The following is a 22,715-nucleotide window of genomic DNA, read 5'->3' as shown; positions in this document are numbered from 1 at the left end:
TATCCCTGTATTTGTGTGAGGGTGGTCTTGCAATCAAACAGGAACCAGGACAGTATGGTATTGATTGAAGCTGTAGGCTGTTTCCTTAAGCCTGCTTTCAACATTTCGACTGCTCTTATGACCAAAACATTGGATGATGCATAGTATGGAGATGTCCGAACATGCGGAATGCCATTCGACTTCAAGAAATACTTGAGTTCCCTGCTGCTAAATGATATCCCATTGTCCATGATCAATACTTCTGGGAGTCCTTGCATTGCAAAAGATGCTTGCAGCTGTTCCATTGTCATCCCTGAGTTGACAAATCAGCTTTATGCATGTCCAACCACTTTGAATGGGCATTCACAATAAGCCCATGTAAGGACTGGTGTGGTTGATGTGTAACCAGGTCCAGGGTTTACCCAGCCATTTCCCCACTCCCCAACCCTGGCCACAATTTGGGGGAGCTACTGCCCTTAATTTTTGTCCCTGTTGGCACTCTGGGCATTTCCCCACCAATGTGGCTATGTCAGCAACCAATCCTAGCTCCTAGACATAACCTTTTGCCAACATCTTCATTTTGGAAACCCTTGGGACGCCCAGGTGGAGTTCAGCCAGTATCTGGTGGTGACCTTTACTAGGGACCTTCACTCTTGCTCCCCATTATAATATGTTATCTCGTCTCGCTGATTCCAAAAAGATTTCAATTCTGGTTGTAATGGCCCTTTTGTTTCCACCAACACCACCAGCTGTTTTAGTTTTGATAGGATAGGATCTCTTTTCTGCCCACAGTCAGATATTGTCAGCACTGACTGGAAGGGTGCCTAGAAAGTTTAAAACCAGAACGGACTCTTTCAGGGGAGGTACCACTGATGGTGTATCTGCCAGTGGGAGGCAGCTCAAAGCATCCGCATTTGCTACTTGGCCTCCCAGTAGGTGTTCCAACTTATAATTGTATGCACTGAGAATAAGGGCTCACCGCTGAATTATGAAGCTATGGGCGGCACTATTTTGTCTTCTTTAAGTAGCCCGAGCAGGGTTTGTGGTCCATTAATATTATAAATTTATGTCCATAAAGGTATTGGTGGAATGTTCTCACTGCCAAAACTTCCTTTTCTATCTGTTCGTATTTGCGTTCAGTACCTGCTGAAGTCCAGGAAGCATACACTATCAGGCATTCCTCTCTGTAGGGTTACCAGTGAGCCAACACTACTCTTTGCCAGATGGGGAGGCATCGCATGACAGCAACATGGATTCGTAGTGTGCCAACATCTTCGACAACAAGAGTTTCTTTTTCATTTCCCTAAAGGCTACTTCTTGGTCATGTGACAATTTCCAAGGCTGACCTTTTTTCAATAGCAGGTGTAATGATGCCAAGATGGAGGTCAGGTTACATATGAATTTTCCATAATAATTTACTGAGCCAAAGAAAGACCTAAGCTCCAGTACAGACATGGAAGCTGGGGTACCAATGATCACCCTAATTTCATCTTCTAAAAGGTGTAACCCAGTCTTGTCAATTCTGTAGCCCAAGTAGGTCACTTGGGTGTCTAAAATACACATTTTTCCCTTCTGAGGCAAATACCTGCCTGCGAAAAATGTTTAAGTACTATGTCCAAGTTCCCCAAGTGCTCTTTATTGGTCTTTGTGGTTAGTAGCATATCATCCAGCTAAATGACAACCTGGGGTAGATTCTGTAAAATGTTCATCCACTGGAAAAGGGCACAGGTTGAATGATATCCCAAGTGGCAGTCTTGTATATTGATACAAACTCTGATGGGTATTATTTGTGGTCCACTTCTGGGACTCCTTATCTTGTTGCAGTTGCAGGTGTGCATGGCATGTGTCCAGCTTCATGAAAGATGGCCGCATGCCAGTTTTGCACATAAGTCCTCTACGCGAGGGATTTTGTGTTTATCCAGCTGTGAGAAATAATTTACTGTTTGCTTAAAATCCCCACAAAAGCGAACTGACATGTCAAGCTTCACAATAACCAGTGTTGCTGGACTGGTTTGATGGTTACTTTGCGTTCCAGCCTTCTGATTTCTGCCTCTACTTTTGCCCGTAAGGCAAATTGCATTGTGTGGGCCTTGTAGAATCATGCAATTGCTTCCTGGTCAACAGGTGGCCATGACTCCTTTGATAGTCCCTAGACCTTCCTGAAAAATGTCCAGATATATAAGTAGGACTTTGCTCAATCAGCCATTTTCTAATCAAAAAATGTTGAGCCAATCAAGGTGAATCTTTCTCAGTCAATTCTACCCCATCATGTTTGGGCCATAGCCGTTAACTACAATCAGAGATAACTGCACCAACTGCTTCTCATAGGAGACCAGAACCAAAGTTGTACCTTTAATCTGTAACGGTTCCTCAGTGTACGTTCTCAGCCTGCCCAAGGTCTTATGCAAACTTGAGGGTTGGAGTCCAGAGTGAATCTTGTTAAAGACTAACTCTGCAATCATTGATACAGCTATGGCTGTATCAAACTCCATTAGAACTGGGTAACCATTTAATCAGACATTTACTTTGATTGGTTCTGACTTGGATGTTGCTAAACAATTTTACTGTTCCAAACCAGTTGCAGGTGGACTTTCCAGAGTGTGCACTCTCCTGGATACCAGCCTATGAGTTCTCTTACTCAAGTCAGGCCTTATAGGCCTCCTTTGCTGTCTTGAGTCTGCACATTGGCAGTAGCACAATGGCTTGCCGGCTTGGATCCTGAAGAACATCTTAGCTATTTAGCTGAGGCTCAGCTTTATTGTGGGATTTTGCTGTGGCCTGACCTAGGAGCTCTCTGCTCAGGATGTACCCTGTGTGAGGCTCTGCGATTGCCTATACTCAAGTGGTGTTCTCCAAGCTCAGTCAGACAAGTGAAGATGTACACTTCCATTGGGATGCCCTGTAGTTCTCATGCTTCACTTGCTGCATTTTCTAATGACAAGGCCAGCTGCAGCATCTATTCGAAGTCCAGTTGGGCTTCAGCTAGTAGGTGCTTTTGCATGGTTACATCACTAATTCCACACACCAAACTGTCTTGCAGCATCGCATTCAGGGTTAACCCAAAATTACATGTCTCTGCCAGTCATCTTAACCTCATTCATGAAGAAGGATTTATGCCTGAAACATCAATTCTCCTGCTCCTCGGACGCTGCCTGGCCTGCTGTGTTTTTCCAGCACCACACTTTTCAACTCTGGTCTCCAGCATCTGCAGTCCTCACTTTCTCCTCGTTGATCTGAACCTTGTCAAAAATTCCGACCCAAATTCTTCTGGTTCTTGAAATGCTGATGAAAACTGATAGTGTCTCAGAATTTGAGGAGGTTTGGGGTTGTAATATTCCTGAACTAAATTTGTCAGCTCTTGAAAGGTTTTAGTGTCTGGCGCCACTAATAACCGAAAATACTGCGGGTCAGCAAGATGTTAGGAGAATTATCCTGCTTTTCATTTGCCCTAATGTCATTTGCCTGAAAACAAAATTGCATTCTTTCCACATACTGGATCAAACAAGTCAAGCTTCCTAAATAAAAGCATGGAAGGCACACAGTTGTACTTCACAGTTAAATGCTCGTGACCTCCAAACATTCACATTCTTTTCTGTCTTGCACTCTCCATCAACCCTGTCAGGTTTGAGATTCCTCACATTCTCACTTTATCCCTGAGCCTCAGGCCTCCAGCTTAGTTATACCAAGCATTGCCTAATCTCCCAAATGAAGCCAGGGTAGTGGTGACCATCAATGACTCCCTCACCTTCAGTACCCATAACCTCCATGTTCTGTTATCTCCAACACTTATACATTTTGCTTTCACAATTATTGTCTGTTCTACATCCCAGCATGCTGCCTCCCATTCTGAGTTCCCAATTTCTCCACCACAGCAGTGACACCCAATAACTCACCTTGACTTTCAGTGAACTAAAATGAATCAAGAATGACCACGTACACCCTGATCAACTAGGAGTGACAGCTATGTCTGATGTTTAAAAGATCCATGACTGATATCTGCTGCTCCACTATTGAATTATCACCAATTCCTAGACTGGTTACACTGGAACATGTTGGACAGGTTATGGTCATTCACTGCACTGAAATGATATTGACCCTCTGAATTTGGCTGACTGGTCATGCCCAAGCCTCTGGACTGAGATGAAACATACACCCTTGTCTGACAACAGTGGAACCCTGGGTGACAGTTCCCCTGGACTTAAATGAGGACTTTGAGGGATGGCCATTTGGTCATAGAGTCAGAGAGTCATACAGCATGGAAAGAGGCCCTTTGGCCCAACACATCCATGCGACTCAGGTTTCATAAAGTGAACTGTGTTTGGCTAATGTTGCTCTAAACCTTTCCTATCCACGTACATGTCCAAATGTCTTTTAAATATTGTTATTGTACCTGCCTCTAGACTTCCTATGCATGCATCACCATCTGCATGAAAAATTGTCCCTTGGGTCCCTTTTAAATCTTTTCTCTTTAATCTGGGGAAAAGACCTTGGATACTCACCCTATCCATGTCCCTCATGATTTTATAAAGCCCCCGGGAAAGAAGTCCAGCCTATCCAGCCTCTCCTCTTGTACAGCCTAACATTACCTCCCAACTCTTGTGCTCAGTGCTGTGACTGATGAAGGCAAGTGTGTCAAACACCTTCTTCACTACCCTACCTGTGACACCACTCTCAAGGAACTATGTACCTGGACCCCTAAGTCTCTCTTTACGACAACATTCCCAGGCTTCTACCACTAACTGTGCATGACTGTTTTTACCAAAATGTAACACCTCGCATTTGACATATATACAATGTGCTTGTTATATAAGGTGCTGCTACATGATATAGACGTGATATTGATGTTACATGGTGCCATACCGCTACATGTCCACCCTCTTGACTGATCTTGCTGGCTTCATGCCAAGTCTGTATGTCTTTATACTTTGTGTCTGCACTAAAAGGCAAGACTGAAATACCTTGAGCCTTTAAATTCTGAATGAAGCGCAATACACAAAAAAGCAAGGCAGAGATGCTGTGAGCATCCAAGTAGGCACAAAATGGGTTGGCATTAAAAAAGCAAGCTACCAACCTTGAAATACAGCTTGTTTTAATATATGAGATGGGTGTGTGTTTTGCATGCAAATTAGTCTGGTGGCAGCATTGAAATGGAAAGCGCTGGTGAGTTCCAAGGTGCAATATTGAAGTGCTGAGCTATTATAAGTTGGTCTGAGATGTGCCATGACAACATGCCGAGATTGATGCTTGGCCAAAACCAACCTGTATGGGTGGAGAGTACAGACAGTCACTGAGGTTTTGGGAAATGCTAGCCAAGATGGATGTCTGGAAAAGACACCGGTGAGCTGCAGTCACCAGGAAACTGCACTGACTTTCATTTTGGAAATTGGTGCTGTCAGGGAAAATAACAATGTGCATGCAAACTGGACCCTTGCTGTTCCCTAGTGAAATTCTGGCCACTGGAAACTTATGCAGAAAGTCAGACTTCTTATTCTCAATGTTGAGATACATTTTTTTCATTCTCACTGGATTTTCTCACCTGTCTTGCCATTGTTAATTTTATTTAGAGCCTGGGAAAATTCCACTGTAGATATGATTTTGTGAGTATAATAATGTCAGACTGTTGTTTAACCAGTCTGTAAGACAGCTCTCCAAATGTTAGCAAGGAGAACTTTGCAGAATTGACAGGTCTGTCTTTGCTAATGTCGGTTTTGATGCTGAGGTCTATGCCAGATCTGTCTTTGTTTCTTTAGTGGTTTGATCCAATGGAATGGACTGCTATTGCTGGAGTGCAAGTGGGTACTGCAGATGATGGGGGTTAGAGTCAAGATTAAAGTGGAGCTGGGAAGCGTCCGAGGAGCAGGAAAATCAACATTTCGGACAAAAGCTCTTCATCAGGAATGCTATTGCTGGAGGCCAGACCAATTAAGAATGGTAGATTTCCTTCCTTAATAGTAATCAATGGGCCAAATGGTCTTTGAGATAATGGATGGTAGTTGTCTTGATTATCTTTGCTAAGATTAGCTCTTATAATCGATAAGTGTCAGGCATGGATTAACAAGTGACAGCCAGCATAAGATTTAATGAAAGAAGTTCTCCAGGCAGCGGGCCGTGGAGGGGGTCGTTAGGGCCGACTGCCTGCCCCTCTTCCGCGGTTACGTTAGAGCCCAGGTGTCCTTGGAGAAGGAGCACGCGGTGTCCACCAACACCCTGGAGTTGTTCAGGGAGAGGTGGGCGCCGCAGGGAGTGGAGTGCATCATTTCCCCCTCCAACTCTATTTGATTTAATCCCTGCCCTCCCCTTCACTGTTTTGATCGCACAGCATTGCCCTTTGATGCGAAGGGCACTGCTTGTCACTGGCCACTCGGATGTTTCCTTTCTTCCTGGTGGTGGAAATTAAATAAAGATTTGTGCACCTTGTGTCTCTCACTGTAAAAAAACAGAGAAAAAAAAATGAAAGAAGTTCTTCAGGCAAATTCATGTAGAGCTTATCCTAGGTACCTATCCATTGGTTCATCAACAGATGAAAGTGAATACATAATTGATATGGAGTAGGGTAAATGGATCGTTTTTGGATTGGCAACCTCTAATCACTGGAGTGCCATACTGATCAGGGCCTCAGCGATTTATGATCAAGGACTTGGTTGAAGGGGTTGAATGTATATGAGTTATGTATATTTGTTAAATTTGCTTATGACATAAAAACATGCAGTAGAGTACATGAGAAAAATGTGGAAAATATCAACTTATCCACTTTGGCAGGAAGAACAAAACATCAAGACTACATTTAAGTTGAGAGACATTATAGAATTCTGCAGGACAGAAGAATCTGGATATCTTGGGACATGCATCATGAAAAGTTGGTATGGCAGGTGCAGCAACTTATCATGAAGTCAAATGGAATGTTGTCAGTTTTTGCAAGCAGAATGGAACATAAAAGTAGAACAGTTATTTTAGTCTATAAGGGCATTGAAGAGACCACATCTGGAGTACTCTTTATCGTTTTGCTATCCTTGCCTAAGGAAGAATATGATTGCATTAGAACAGTTCAGAGAAGATTCACTTAACTGATTACTAGAATGAAAGAGTTCTTTTACAAGAACTGGTTGAGGTACAGATTTATTGGAGTTTAGAAAAAGAATAAATTATTTATTAAAACATGTAAGATTCTGATGGGACCTGCAGTGTAGATGGTAAAGATGCATGGATGTTGTGGTAGAGACCAGAAATAAGGAACCTTAGTTAAAAATCGGGCATCTTCCATTTAAATTGAAGATGAGGGGTATTGTTTTTGCCTCTCAGAGTATTCTTAGTATGAGGAAATCTCTTCTCCAGAGAGCTGTGTTGGCAGGATCTGGAGAGCCCAAAGATTATAGCAGTAGACAGGAATGTGGAGTTGAAGTCATAAATAGGTGAGTGCGTGACAGAACAGGCTCAATCAAGTGAGTGGTCTACTCCGGATTCTTGTATAAACAATTGTTTATAAATGAAGTATATAAATGAGTGGTTGGTGGCAAACAGCAGCTACCAGCATCAATGGATAAAGCCGGAGAGGAATATTCTAACACTATGGTTAAGAAGCAAAAAGGCATGTTGCTGTCAGCCATTTGCTCTGTAGACCAACACTCAATTTGCCTCATCGTCTGGGACCAGTAAACCTCTCTCATCTTTTAAGGGTTGTATACTTTTTTCTGTTATTTAGTTTATGCATCATAATTTAAACAGTTGCATCTTAATAAGCTACTTTAAAATATACATGAGATCCACCACATTTTTTGCATAATTTGTGCTTCCCAAACTTAAATCTGACAGCTATCGCATAAATGTCAAAAGAATTTCACTTATGACCACCATTGACAAGACTCTTGTTGTACTCAAGAGTCTAACATTATGAGAATACGCAGCTCAACCAACAGAATACTTGCATAAATTCAGGATCTTAAAAATGTGTGAATAAATGTGCAGCTGTATCATTGAGCAAGTGTTCATAAAATTCTTTAACACCAAAATACAAAGTTTTAACAAAATTAAATAATTGAAAATAACAACATTGAGGTGAAAATATCATTCAGAAATGTTTACCGCATAAACTTTTCAAGTTGTTCCTCATCCTGAAAAAAGTATATTCTGTTTCTGTATTCAGCAGCATTATCAATGACTCCAGGGACCAATGCTTCATATCTGATAGAAGCACCAAAACAGCAGTTACAAACATTTCTCTGTTAAAACATTTTTTTTAACATCCTATTCTTTTTATCCTCAAAAATATTGGTTGGTTGAATGTACCTCAGTTTTCCATCCACAAATGTGACTGGACAGTAGCCCATAAATTCTGCCTGTTTAGGAAATCTGGCTTTTACTCCAGCTGCAGTAAGCCTTTTGGGTAGCATTTCAGATGTTGGAAGAGATTTAGAAGCTATTGGAGGTACAAATGCCTCTGGACTGTCCAAGAACATCTGAAAAATTGATAAAGCAGAGAAATTGAAAATTGAGTATTGTTTTATACTTCTCATCACAACATTAGCATGAATGTGTTCTATACGAATAGTACGAATATGGAACTATATATTTGAGATTATCTCTGAATGTCTCATTATTTTTCCTTTCATACTTAATATTGTATACTTTCATGCAACATTTTGTCCAAACTAGACTTCCACAGAATCAGTATGATATTTGTAATATGAAATGGATTTATGAAGATACCAATAATACCATGATACAATAAGCTGATACCATATAACAACTGGATCTGGTTTGGAGCTGCTTTTTTCACACCCTGAACTTTGAACCAGAAATCCAGATTGGACTCAGAAACCCTAATTTGTAAGTTACCTACTTAACTTGAGATCAGGTCAGCACTGGATTTTCCTGGATAGAAGCGTCTTGTTACAAAATCACAGAGCCCTTTCCAGGAAACACCAGAGCCAATTGAGGAGAAAATTATCATTAAAGCCATGACACCCCTCTCCCCCCTCCACCTCGTCCCCACCCCACCACACAATTCTGCAACAGTAACTGTCCTGTAATATGAAGTTTAAATGTCCAGCAGTCAGCCACATTGACCGCTACTGTGTGACTTAGTATACCATGTAAATGTGGTGGTAAGGTGAGCATTGTTTGGGGTTGGGGCTAGGAATTTGGGTACCAGGTTGGAAAATGAGAACGATGCCAGGCTGATAAATGGATAGAATGCTAGGTCAGTGAGTTATAGGATGCCAGATGTATGAGGCGTTTAAGGTGCAAGGTAAGTGGACAAGTGCTAAGAGTAGACCGAAGGGTCAAGTCAAGGGAGCTATCATTTTTGAGGTCTGGGAAGAAGGTGTTAAGTGCAGCAGGGAAGGTATCAAGTTGGGTTAGAGAGGTTGTCATGGTAGGTCAGGAGTATTTATCCCATTTGGAGGCTGCTGTTCGGCCAGGAATGTATTAGGGAAAATGATCCATAGTGTACCTTTAAAAGACATATCCATGATATCATCAATGCATTGTAGCAAGTCATCTGAGGGCATAAAGATCTCATAGTCCATGATCTAGTATGTAGTGATGAGATCATGGACATGCCTCTTAAAGATACTGACACACTAGCCATGAGACAAACAACAACTCTTGTAGTCCAACTCTGGCTACTGCTGCCAATGACACTGCTGGATCTACCTGATTGGCTAGTGCAGTTTTCTAAATACTGCCATTCAAAAAGTCCTATGCCATCATTTTATGAATGTGGAGAAACACCCTATAATTTAGACACATAATGAGGAATTTTGAAATATATTCTTTTCAGTTCTTGATTAATTTTCATTATTGGAGAAAGTGAGGACTGCAGATGCTGGAGATCAGAGCTGAAGAAGGGCACATCCCCAAAACGTCGATTCTCCTGCTCCCTGGATGCTGCCTGACCTGCTGCGCTTTTCCAGCAACACATTTTCAGCGGTAATTTTCATTATTATCTGACTGTAAGTATACTTACATCCAGAGCCTCCTTTGATGCCATTTTATAGTAATATCCTCGGAATTCTGCTGCAAATTCTAATGATGGATCAATAGAACAGTCTACGAGTTCTCCATGCAACTGAAGGCTAACAGGGCAATATTGCTGAAATGCTCCAAATCGAGACTTTAGTTCCTTGGGGGTGATACACAGACCAATAATAGAGGCAGCTTTACCTGTATGTGAGAGAGTATACAAATATGTATATTTTTCAAGATGGAACATTCTTTATCAAATAACATAATCACAAAATAAGCATTTATACAAAGTATCATCAAAAGGTTGCACTTTAAATATTAGAATCTAGTAATTATATAATACGCACCTATGTTTTGTCTTAGTACTACTGTTTATTGATCCTGAAAAGACAATTGATTAATTACTTCGTGAATAAAGAACAAAGAATGTTACAGCACAGGAACAGGCCCTTTGGCCCTCCAAACCAAACCAAAGTCTTACACAATTTTAACATGACCTGCCAACTCTTGTACCCGATACCCCAGCCAATGAAGGACAAAAGAGGAAAGATATGCATGGAGTCAGAGAAAATGGGTGAGATTCTTAATGAGTACTTTGAGTTGGTATTCACTGAGGAGAGGGACATGGTGGATGTTGAGGTTAAGGGTAGATCTTTGATTACTCTAAGTCAAGTCGGCATAAGCAGGGAGGAAGTATTGTGTATTCTAAAAGGCATTAAGGAGGACAAGTCCCCAGAACTGGATGGGTCTATTCCAGGTTACTAAGGAAAGCAAGAGAGGAAATAACTGGGGCTTCAATAGATATCTTTGCAGCCTCCTTGAAAATGGGGGAGGTCCCAGAAGACTGGAAAATTACTAGTGTTGTCCTCTTGTTTAAGAAGGGTAGCAGGGATAATCCAGGTAATTACAGACTTGTGAGCCTAACATCACTGGTAGGGAAGCTACTGGAGAAGTTACTAAGGAATAGGATATATACCCATTTGGAAGAAAATGGGTTTATCAGTGATAGGCAGCATGGTTTTGTACAGGGAAAGTAATGTCTTACAACCCTCAGAATTCTTTGAAGAAGTGACAAAGTTGATTAATGAGGGAAGGGATGGAGATGTCATATACATGGACTTTGGTAAGGTATTTGATAATGTTCCCCAGGGTAGGCTGATGAAGAAGATGAAGTCGCATGGGGTCCAGGTGTTCTAGCTAGATGGATGGAGAACTGGTTGGGCAACAGGAGACAGAGAATGGTAGTGGAGGGGCCTCAAATGGTGACCAGTGGTGTCCCACAGGAATTTGTGCTGGGACCACTGTTGTTTGTGATATACATAAATGATTTGGAGGAAGGTGTATGTTGCCTTATTAGCAAGTTGCAGATGACACTAAGATCGGTGGAATAGTAGATAGTGAAGGAGACTGCCAGAGAATACAGCTGAATATGGATAATTTGGAAAGTTGGGCAGTGAAATGGCAGATGGAGTTGAAGTCGCAGATAGATAGGATAGTGAAGAAGGCGTTTGGTATGCTTTCCTTTATTGGTCAGAGTATTGAGTACAGGAGTTGGGAGGTCATGTTGCGGCTGTACAGGACATTGGTTAGGCCACTGTTAGAATATTGTGTGCAATTCTGGTCTCCTTCCTATCGGAAAGATGTTGTGAAACTTGAAAGGGTTCAGAAAAGATTTACAAGGATGTTGCCAAGGTTGGAGGATTTGAGCTGTAGGGAAAGGCTGAACAGGCTGGGGCTGTTTTCCCTGGAGTGTCGGAGGCTGAAAGGTAACCTTATAGAGATTTGTAAAATTATGAGGGGCATGGAAAGGATAAATGGACAAAGTCTTTTCCCTGGGGTTGGGGAGTCCAGAACTAGAGGGCATTGTTTAGGGTGAGAGGGCAAAGATATAAAAGAAACTTAAGGGGCAACTTTTTCACACAGAAGGTGGTACGGGTATGGAATGAGCTGCCAGAGGAAGTGGTGGAGGCTGGTACAATTGCAACATTGAAAAGGCCTTTTGATGGGTGTGTGAATAGGAAGAGTTTGGAGGGACATGGGCCTGGTGCTGGCAGGTGAGACTAGATTGGGTTGGGATATCTGGTTGACATGGACAAGTTGGACTGAAGGGTCTGTTTCTATGCTGTACATCTCTATGACTCCAAATGCAAGGTGATGCATTTTGGAAGATGCAATTCCAGAGCGAACTATACAGTAAATGGAAAAGTCCTGGGAAAAATTGATGAACAATGTAGGTTAAGTTCAGATGAAAGATCACAGCCTGAAATGTAATCCTGTTTTCTCTCTTCACAAATGCTGCTGAGTATTTCCAGTATTTTCACTTTTTACTTCAGTTTACCAGCATGCATGGTATTTTTGAGTTTAGATTAGAGGAAAGATGGAATTTTAGAGTGACACAAACAAGTGTAATGAAGTATAATGAAGCAAAATTGATTCAATTTAGTGTAAGTTGGACAATGAATAAAAAAAATTAAGAGAAGCTTACCTTAAAATTAAAATTAAACAACGAGAGATCATGTATGGTGTTGTTTATAGGAATCAAACCATGGTGAGAAGCTAAAAGAACTCAAGTGAGACTCCAAGGAAACGGATTTTAAATTCTTAACAACAGAATTGAGGATGGCTCCAAAGTTCACTCCCTTTAGTGTTTTCTTTCTTTTCCCAATTTTCAACCAAAAATTAATAGTTTGTTTCGAGTTTGTGTATTGTTAAAAATAGATGATCATTCCAATGCAATGTTCAATTCCTAATTTATTTTGATACTCAATGTTAAAATCACAATTTTCTGAGAAGTACAGATTTTGAGAATTGTACTATTAAGCATGATAGCTCAGTGGTTAGCACTGCTGCCTCACAGCGCCAGGGATCTGCGCTTGATTCCGCCCTCGGGCAACTGAAGTTTGGAGTTTGCACATTCTTCCTTTGATTGCTTAGGGGTGCTCCAGTTTCCTCCCATAGTCCAAAGATGTGCAGGTTAGGTGGATTGGTCATGCTAAATTGCTCATAGAGTCCAGGGATGTGCAGGCTAGATTGGTTAGCCATGCGAAATACAAGAATAGGGTAGTGGAGTGGGTCTGTTTGGGATGACCTTCAGAAAGCTAGTGTGGACCCGTTGGGCTGCATGGCCTGCTTCCACACTCTATGGATTCTAAGCATGAAATCTATTGACTGATGGTGAATCATGGATATGTTAATTTGCTCTTCTTGTGCCCATGTACATATGATCTGATTTTGAACTCCAGATTAATTTATAATGAGTGAGTAGCAATATGAGTTAGAATGGAAACAGTAGCAAGGCATGAAGGCCAGAGGAGGTGTAGCGTGTAAGAAAAACGTGTTTCTCTCGACAGTCTTAACAGATTTAAACTGAACGTAAGTGATAAAACTTCTCTAGCTATCACCAAAGCCTTCTGAATGGTGAGCTGGCCACTAGGTCATGAAATGCTGGGCATCCAAACCACTATTTACCAGTATCTTCAAGACTTACAACACATCTTTGGTATGCCCGTGTTGTTAAAATCTGAATGTAGAAAAGTATATTATATCATATATTTCCCTTGATTCATTACTTTCTAAATTAGTTCCTTCTGCTCGCCCTTTGTCCATATCTCCCCCATTTAATGCATATTCATATGCTTATCGAAAAGTCCCTCAAATGCCCCTATTGTTTCTGCCTCCACCACGACTCCTGGTAATGCATTCCAGACTCCTATGACTCTGCATAAAAATACTTTCCCTTCACCTTAAACACGTTCCCCTAGCTTTAGGTATTTCAACCCTGGGAAAAAGATTCTGACGATCAACCCCCATCGATGCATCTTATAATTTTATAGACTTCCATCAAGTCTCCCCTCAGCCTCTGCCACTCCCAAAAACAATCTGAATTTTTCTAGCCTCTCCTAACCCTCTAATTCAGACAGAATCCTTGTAAACGTTTGCTGCATCCTCTCCAAAGCCTCCACATCCTTCTTGTAAAGTGGTGATCAGAATTGATTGAAATACTCTTCCACCACTCCTTCAGGAAGGGAGTTCCAAATACATACTGTGAGAAAAACATTTATCCCGACCTTTATCTTAACTAGCCAACAGCTCGTTTTCAGATAATAGCTGCCAGTTCTGGATCCTCTCACTAGAAGAAACATCCTTTCTAAATTCATCCTGTCAAGACTCCTCAGGATTTTACATGTTTCATTAAAATCACCATTTTTCTAACTCCATCATGACACAATAGAGGGTGGCACGGTGGCTCAGTGGTTAGCACTGCTGTCTCAAAGTGCCAGGGACCCCCGTTTAATTCCAGCCTCGGGTGACTGTGTGGAGATTGCATGTTCTCCTCATGTCTGCATGGGTTTCCTCCAGGTGCTTTGGTTTCCTCCTACATGTGTAGGTTAGGTGGTTTGGCCACGTTAAATTGCCCATCGTGTCCAGGGATGTCCTGGCTAGGTGGATTAACAATGGGAAGTGCAGGTTACAGGGATCGATTAGGGGCATAGATCTGGGTGGGATGTTCTTCACAGGATCAATGTGGACTCAATGGGCTGAATAGCCTCCTTGCACACTCGTAGGGATTCTTTGATTCAGGTACAAGCCTGACCTGTTCAACGTTTCCTTATAAGACAATCTCCCCACTTCAGGTATTAATCTAGTAAACCTACTATGAACTGTTTCCAGTTAATTTGCAACCTTTCTTAAATGCAGACCAATACTGTAAACAGTACTCCAGATATGGTCTCACATTTACCCTGCATTTCTGAAGCATTACTTCCTCAGTTTTGTACTTAATTTCCCTCACAATAAACAATCATATTCTATGAGCATTCTTAATTGCTTGCTATAGCTGCATATTAATCTTGTGATTGATTTATGCATAAAAACATTCAGTTCACTCTGCATCTTAGATCTTTGCAATTTCTAACCATTTTCTTTCTGTTGAAAATGATAATTTTACATTTTCCCACAGCTTACCACATTTGTCAAATTTTTTTGCCAACTCACTCACCAGAGAATGGCTGTTGCCTATTCTGTTGAGGTGCTGTGTGTATGTGTTGTTTCTGTCTGCTCTGTGTATTAATATATACATGTTCCAGTACACATAAATATACCACACTGTAAGCCCAATTAAGTTATAAACTCATTATCAGTGTAATTCTTTGAATAGTTAAGATTATTTAGTCCATTTCTCAGGGCAATGCCTTGATCAATCAGAATCAGCATGCTTGATTAAATATTTAAATAAAGCATGGCTGTTTCCTGCCAGTCATCATTTACTGATGCGCTCTCCATGGTAATGCCTCTACAATTCAGAGCTCACATGTCACCAAGTAGCATATTCCACTCATACTTATAACAAACGTTTACTGTATACTTTGATATTTTTTGCAAATTATCCTGTTGGTACAAGATGAAAATCTTTATCAAAATATGTCTTTTTTCAGCAGTACTTAAATTATATACAATGAAATGACTGTTGTAATACTTGAATATTTAAATTATTACTTAAATTCTTTTTAAAGTTCAAACCTACCTTCTTGTATTCTTTCTAGATATAGTTCAATCTGTTTCACACTGCTTTTAACAATTTCTAGGACTTTTTCCCACACCCACCATTTGCTATGCAGTGCATAAATAATGTGCCAGTTTTGATGCTCCACTTGATAATATTTCCAGATAGCACTAATCTCATGGGTATATGATGAGTTTCGAACAGTCAGAATTTGAGAACTGTCATGGAGTGGATAGGTCCTATCAAGTAAGAGGAAAAGGAATGTAACTGTCAATGCATATGAAGTAAAACAATAATAAAGTATGATATAAATTGATGTGATTGAAAATTGGCCATATCTAAATCTACTTTTCAAATAGTAGATATACTTGGAATACTTCAACAGAAAAATGAGGCTGTACTGTGGTGAAGAGTATTCCAAAATCTGCCTTACTATATCTTGTCTTTCATAGCACATTGCATGCATTGATGGCCCAGACCCCCTTGGTATCTGTCCCAAGGAAAGTTGTAAAAATGGAGTAATACTATAAAATTATTTGAATTTAATGCAAACATTTTTACAGTGATGACATTTACATTCTAGTGTTTTAGTGCAACAGTGAATTTGATACTCTGATCAAACAAATGACCCATAAAGAACCCTCTGTGTTAATTTCTTGTCTTGTACTCAGATATCTCCAGTACCTTTTTCCCTAATGGAGGCAGAACCTTTTTCTAGATATTCCACAGAAAATTAAATAAACCAGTAAATTGTAAATATGGCATAGATTAAAATTTAGCGGGAAAAACAAGGAAGGTTGTGGGTGTAATTCAATATTTCATGTCACAAAGCTCTGAACATTATTTGCCTAAGATAAGTACTTTAACTAGTGAATTTCAATCTAGAATATAAGAATAATAAGACAGCATGAAGATGATGTGTAGCAGCTCCAGAACAAAGGGGCTCATGTGATCCAAGGTAAATGCATTGCAGCAAATTTCTGCAGTTCAACAAATATCTGTCCAGAGTTATACTGCAGGCTCTGTGACACATCATAAGGAGGACAGTTATATAGATACTCCTGGAAGGCAGTCACACTGCTTAAGATTGTGTCATTTGGTTTGGTGCAAGGTTAGGGACAAGATAATGTGAGTGGTATGGGATCAAGAAAGTAGGGGGTCCTGAGACCTTGCAATTGTCCAACAGGTTCAAGATTCCTGCAGCCTTTAGAGACAGAAATGGGCCCTGTAGGGTGAATAAGTGAATTGACCATGGCAGCAAGGTATAGAAAGCTATACAGACTTCAGGGGAAACTGAATAGGAATGTAGTGATACTACACTCAGGACACAGTTCTGTGCAGCCAAAGGCAAGATATCAGAAGACTATGTTGCTTGTCCAGTATCAGGGTTTGGCACATCTGTTCTGGGCTGGAGAGAAACTTACAGTGTGATGAGGAGGATCTAGTGTCAAGATTCACATATGTACCAATAAAATAGATAGAACTCAGAATCAGATTCTGAATAGACAGTACAAGCAGCTAGGAACTAAATTTAGAAAGCTGAAACTCTAAGGTAATAATTTCTGGATTATTGCCTGAGTTGTGAAAAAAATTGGAGAAGAGTAAATAATATTAGAGAGTTAAACGTAAGCTGAAAAACTGTTTCATGGAACATTGGCAACAGAAATGGGAAGCTGGGAGGTGTACCTGAAACATGCTAGGACTAGGGTCTTGTCAATTTATAAAACTAGGATAAAGAGGGTTTTGAAATAAATAATAGAGCTGAGAGATCAACTGTGGGAAGATGTTATTAAGGAGACAGGACAAGCAAGAAAGCGTGGCAGCAAAAAAGGAATTGATAACCTAAGCATAGCAGAAAGGGACTGATGTACAAACTTAAGAATGCACAAATAGATAGGGCTATGAGGTTGCATAGATAATAAAAAATGTAGAACTAAAATAATTCTATTTGAATGCACAAAGCATTCACAACAAGGTAGATGAATTGATAGCACAATTGGATAAAAATGAATATGATCTAGAAGCTATTACAAAAACGTGGCTGCAGGTTTACGAAGCTTTGTAACTCAGTTACAGTGAAACAATAACAGCAAAGAGAAAAGAATGACTGAGGATCTTCAATTGAAAGATCAAGTTGCAAAATCAGTTGGATAGAGCTAAGGAACAACAGGTAGATAACATTGGTAAAAACTGTTTATACACCACCTTACAGAGATGGCAATATAAGGCACTCTATAAATCAACTCACAAGGGTAAAATAGGAATTATGTGGGACTTTAGTCTATATATTGATTGGGTAAATGCAAAAATCATAAATGCTGAGGAGGATGATAGACACAAAATGGTTTTTGAGAACAATATGTTGAAGAAGCATCTTTTAGATTTATTTTTGTGCATTAGGAATGCATTGATCATGAATCTTGTTGTAAAGGATCGTCCAGAGAAGAGTGACTATAATATAATATAATAGAAATTCACATTATGTTTGAAAGTGACATAGTTCAACCTGAAATTAGAATTTAAATCTAAACAAAGGAAAGTATGAAGGGATGGGTGAAAATTGGCTGCAGTAGTTTGGGAAGCAACATTAAAAGCTATCATGGCAGATGGGCAAAAACTAGCATTTAAACAATGAATATTGTCGGTGGAATTGTTGACAGTGAGGAAGGATGTGGCAGGTTACAGTGGGATATAGATAAGCTGCAGAGCTGGGTAGAAAGATGACAAATGGAGTTCAATGTAGCTAAGTGTGAAGTGATTCACTTTGGTAAGAGTAACAAGAAAATGGGGTACTGGGCTAATGGTCAGATACTTGGTAGTGTGGATGAGCAGAGGGATCTTGGTGTCCATGTACACAGATCTCTGAAAGTTGCCACCCAGGTAAATAGTGCTGTGAAGAAGGCATATGGCGTACTGGCTTTTATTGGTAGAGGAATTGAGTTCCGGAGTCCTGAGGTCATGTTGCAGTTGTATAAGACTCTGGTGTGGCCGCATTTGGAGTATTGTGAACAGTTTTGATCGCCATACTATAGGAAGGCACTGGAACGGGTACAGAGGAGGTTTACCAGGATGTTGCTTGGTATGGTAGGAATAGTGGGCTAGTGTAGGTTAGGTGGGCTTGGATCGGCGCAACATCGAGGGCCGAAGGGCCTGTACTGCGCTGTATTTTTCTATGTTCTATGTTCTAATATTAGTTTGCAGCAAATTTAATAAACTGATTTGGAAAGAGGAAATAAAATATAAACTCAAACCAATAAAAAAACATCAAAGTGCACTGTAAAAGCCTTTGTAGGTATGCTAGAAGGGAAAAAAAAATAACCCAGACAAATACAGGCTCACTGGAGGCAGAAAGATGTAAATTTATAATGGGGAATAAGGAAATGGCAGACATACTAAGCAATTACTTTGTCTACCGTTGCGGAGGAAGGTATGTAAAACCTCCCATAAACACTGGAAACACAAAGAACTAGTAAGAAAGAGGAACTAAAATAAATTATTATTCATAAAAAAAGTAACACTGAAGAAATACATGGAACTGAAAGATGATAAATCTTCTTAAGCAAACAAGAATATGTAAAGAGTTGGCAGTTGAGACAATGTGGTCATCATCCAAAATTATATAGATTGTGGAACAATTCCTATAGATTGTAAGTTAGCAAATGTCATCTCATTATTTAGGGAAAGTGGGGAATTTCAGATCTGATAACATGATATCAGTAGTATGGAAAAGGCTAGAATCTATTTAAAATAATGTGATAACTGGACATTTAGAAATAATAATAGGATTATTGTGATGTAAGATGTGTGATTACTATATATTAAAACATTTATTTTATAGAGTTTGGATTTTGAATGAATGGCATCTTGTTTTGGTTTATGTGTATGAGGTGGTTTAATAATTAACTTCTCAGTCTTCTTGGAGCCATGATTTCAAACCAATTTGTATCCTAGAACAGGTAACTGGGGCCCTCTTGGGGTGGAGATGAGAGTCTGTTTGTAGAGTAGGACAAATATTGAAAGGCATTGGCTTGCATCTCATTTGGAGGAGTCAAGAACTGATGTTTTGCTTAATAAAAACTTACATATAAGAAGGCTTTTGAGTTTTGGTTTGCACAAGACCTGGCAGGAGTCAGATGTTGGAATAGTTCTCCTGAAGAAGGGAGTTAGTTCAGAACACTTAGGTAATGACGATGCATGGGTTTACCACAAGAGTGATCTCAGTGAAGCATATACAATTCTTACAGGACATGACAGTGGAGATGGAGGAAGGTTTCCTCTGGTTGGGACATCTAGAACTGTGAGAGTATCAGCTATTTACGACATTTGAAGTTGAAATGAGGAGGAACCTTGTCATCAGAGGGTGACAAATCTTCAGAATTTTCATCCAAGCGGGTGTGAAGGCTTAATAATTGAGTATTTACAAGGCAGAAATGAGTAGATTTATAGCTATTAAAGGTATCAAGGGATTTCTGTGCAACAGGAAGTCCAGATACAGATGGAAATGTTGAGGAAGGATAGCCAGGAGCTACAGCAGCAAGTGGTGACTAAGAAAGAGGGCATGGGGCACAGCAGCTGGGTAATCAAATAGGCTCTCTCTTAAGGAAAAGATGTCTTTGGGAGAAGTAGGCCTTGTAGGATGGAGGAGAATTGATTCCTCAACCAGGTGTGAATCACAGGCTTAATGCACAGATTGGGTCTTTCTTGTTTAACCTTAATTTCCCTTCAGGTTAGCAATGACCTGATGCCAACAGAACTACAAACTTCTGCTTCATAATCTTTGGACCTTCCGTGTGTTCCATCTCTTGTCATTTGAAGATAATGCAGGAAAATAGTGTTGACATAGAAGATTAGCCACGATCCATTTGAATGATGGAACAAGGTCAAGCCCGTGATTGGCTTATTCCTGTTCCTATTCCCTACATTTCAAATACTCTATCCCAACTTAATATTTATGGTGACATTTCATAGGAGTAGTCACAGGTAATTTGTGTGTCTAAAGCATGTATGGCTTGTTACCTGTCTGGTGACTTGTTGTCAATGAGACCTCTTTTCAAAATCTCTTTTATATCTGCTTGCAGTTCTATAATTTTAACAGGTATTATTTTACAATTATTCATGAGATTTATTTGCTGTCTGGTCACTGGATAGCCATCTAGGACAAATCTGTAAAATTAAAATTTATAAAGATAATTGATTAAAAGTTTGAAATTATCTAAGTTGATAATATGCTACTTATATTCTAGGTGAAACATAAAGTAACTTAGAAGGGATATCAGTGGCATGGGTTTGGAATAGAGGGATGATGTTATGCTGACAGTGGCAAAAATCTCAGATCAAGACTTTGGTCAGGTCTGGGTTAGGAGATCTTGGAATCAATAGTCATGACTAGAAATGGCCATCAGGATCTAGTTTTGTCAACTAGTGTTGACTGTGATAGCACTAGTTGTTTTGTCCTTTTTGTCACCTTAAATTGCTTGTACCAGCCTTAGCTCAGGTGATAATATGATTGCCCCTTTGGAGGTTAAGTCCTTCTCCAAGACTTAAATTTTAACAATCTAGGCTAACATCTTAATAGAAGACTATTAGACTGTTAGAGATGTCATCTTTTAGAAGAGATGTTAAAGCACAGCCCTGTAGTTGTAAAAGATCCCGTGGCATGAAAGCAGTGGCCTGGCCAATATTTCGCCCTCAATTGTTGTCACAGAAACAAATTATCTGGTCATTATCACACTGTCATTTATAGAAGCATTATGTGTGTAATTTGTCTGATGCCTTTCCTCCATCGTAACAGTGACTATACTTTAAGCATTTCATCTGAGGAGTGATCTTATAGAGGTTTATAAAATCATGAGGGGCGTGGATAGGTTAAATAGGCAAGGTCTTTTCCCCAGGGTGGGGGAGTCCAAAATTATGGGGCATAGGTTTAAGGTGAGAGGGAAAAGAAACCTAAGGGCCAACATTCTCACACAGAAGTTGGTATGTGTATGGAATAACTGCCAATGGAAATGGTGGAGGCTGGTACAATTACAACATTTAAAAGGCCTCTGGATGAATAGGAAGAGTTTAGAGGGATATGAGCTAAATGCTGGCAAATGGGATTAGACTTATGTAGGGCATCTAGTCAGCATTGAGTAAAAAGTGAGGTCTGCAGATGCTGGAGATCAGAGCTGAAAATGTGTTGCTGGTTAAAGCACAGCAGGTCAGGCAGCATCCAAGGAACAGGAAATTCGACGTTTCGGGCCAGAGCCCTTCATCAGGAATGAGGAGAGAGTGCCAGGCAGGCTAAGATAAAAGGTAGGGAGGAGGGACTTGGGGGAGGGGCGATGGAGATGTGATAGGTGGAAGGAGGTCAAGGTGAGGGTGATAGGCCGGAGTGGGGTGGGGGGCGGAGAGGTCAGGAAAAGGATTGCAGGTTAGGAGGGCAGTGCTGAGTTCAAGGGAATCGACTGAGACTAGGTGGGGGGAGGGGAAATGAGGAAACTGGAGAAATCTGAGTTCATCCCTTGTGGTAGGAGGGTTCCCAGGCGGAAGATGAGGCGCTCTTCCTCCAACCGTCGTGTTGTTATGTTCTGGCGATGGAGGAGTCCAAGGACCTGCATGTCTTCGGTGGAGTGGGAGGGAGAGTTAAAGTGTTGAGCCACGGGGTGGTTGGGTTGGTTGGTCCGGGCGTCCCAGAGGTGTTCCCTGAAGCGTTCTGCAAGTAGGCGGCCCGCAGGAAATGCAAAACTTGCGCCCACACCTCCTCCCTTACTTCTCTCCAAGGCCCCAAGGGATCCTTCCATATCCACCACAAATTCACCTGTACCTCCACACACATCATCTATTGCATCCGCTGCACCCGACGTGGCCTCCTCTATATTGGGGAGACGGGCTGCAATATCGCCAGAACATAACAACACGACGGTTGGAGGAAGTGCGCCTCATCTTCCGCCTGGGAACCCTCCTATCACAAGGGATGAACTCAGGTTTCTCCAGTTTCCTCATTTCCCCTCCCCCCACCTTGTCTCAGTCGATTCCCTTGAACTCAGCACCGCCCTCCTAACCTGCAATCCTCTTCCTGACCTCTCCGCCCCCCACCCCACTCCGGCCTATCACCCTCACCTTGACCTCCTTCCACCTATCACATCTCCATCGCCCCTCCCCCAAGTCCCTCCTCCCTACCTTTTATCTTAGCCTGCCTGGCACCCTCTCCTCATTCCTGATGAAGGGCTCTGGCCCGAAACGTCGAATTTCCTGTTCCTTGGATGCTGCCTGACCTGCTGTGCTTTAA

At 40.8% G+C, this 22,715-nt stretch overlaps 1 protein-coding gene across 1 annotated transcript in view; it reads right to left on the bottom strand.

Moving 5' to 3' along the window:
• The window catches only part of ak9 (adenylate kinase 9), a 269,696-nt gene that overhangs the window by 7,951 nt on the left and 239,030 nt on the right, over nt 1-22,715 (bottom strand). The window contains exons 34-38 of the mRNA XM_060854563.1: nt 20,462-20,608; nt 15,467-15,684; nt 9,944-10,140; nt 8,263-8,432; nt 8,059-8,157 (exon numbers count right to left, since the gene is read on the bottom strand). Of these exons, the coding sequence (XP_060710546.1) occupies nt 8,059-8,157; nt 8,263-8,432; nt 9,944-10,140; nt 15,467-15,684; nt 20,462-20,608 (831 nt within the window). The remainder of the gene's footprint in view (nt 1-8,058; nt 8,158-8,262; nt 8,433-9,943; nt 10,141-15,466; nt 15,685-20,461; nt 20,609-22,715) is intronic.

The sequence above is a fragment of the Hemiscyllium ocellatum genome, chromosome 3 (genome assembly GCF_020745735.1).
Source record: "Hemiscyllium ocellatum isolate sHemOce1 chromosome 3, sHemOce1.pat.X.cur, whole genome shotgun sequence".
In the NCBI taxonomy this organism is placed as follows: domain Eukaryota; kingdom Metazoa; phylum Chordata; class Chondrichthyes; order Orectolobiformes; family Hemiscylliidae; genus Hemiscyllium; species Hemiscyllium ocellatum.
The sequence above is the reverse complement of the archived record's forward strand: the minus strand, read 5'-3'. Positions and strand labels throughout refer to the sequence as shown.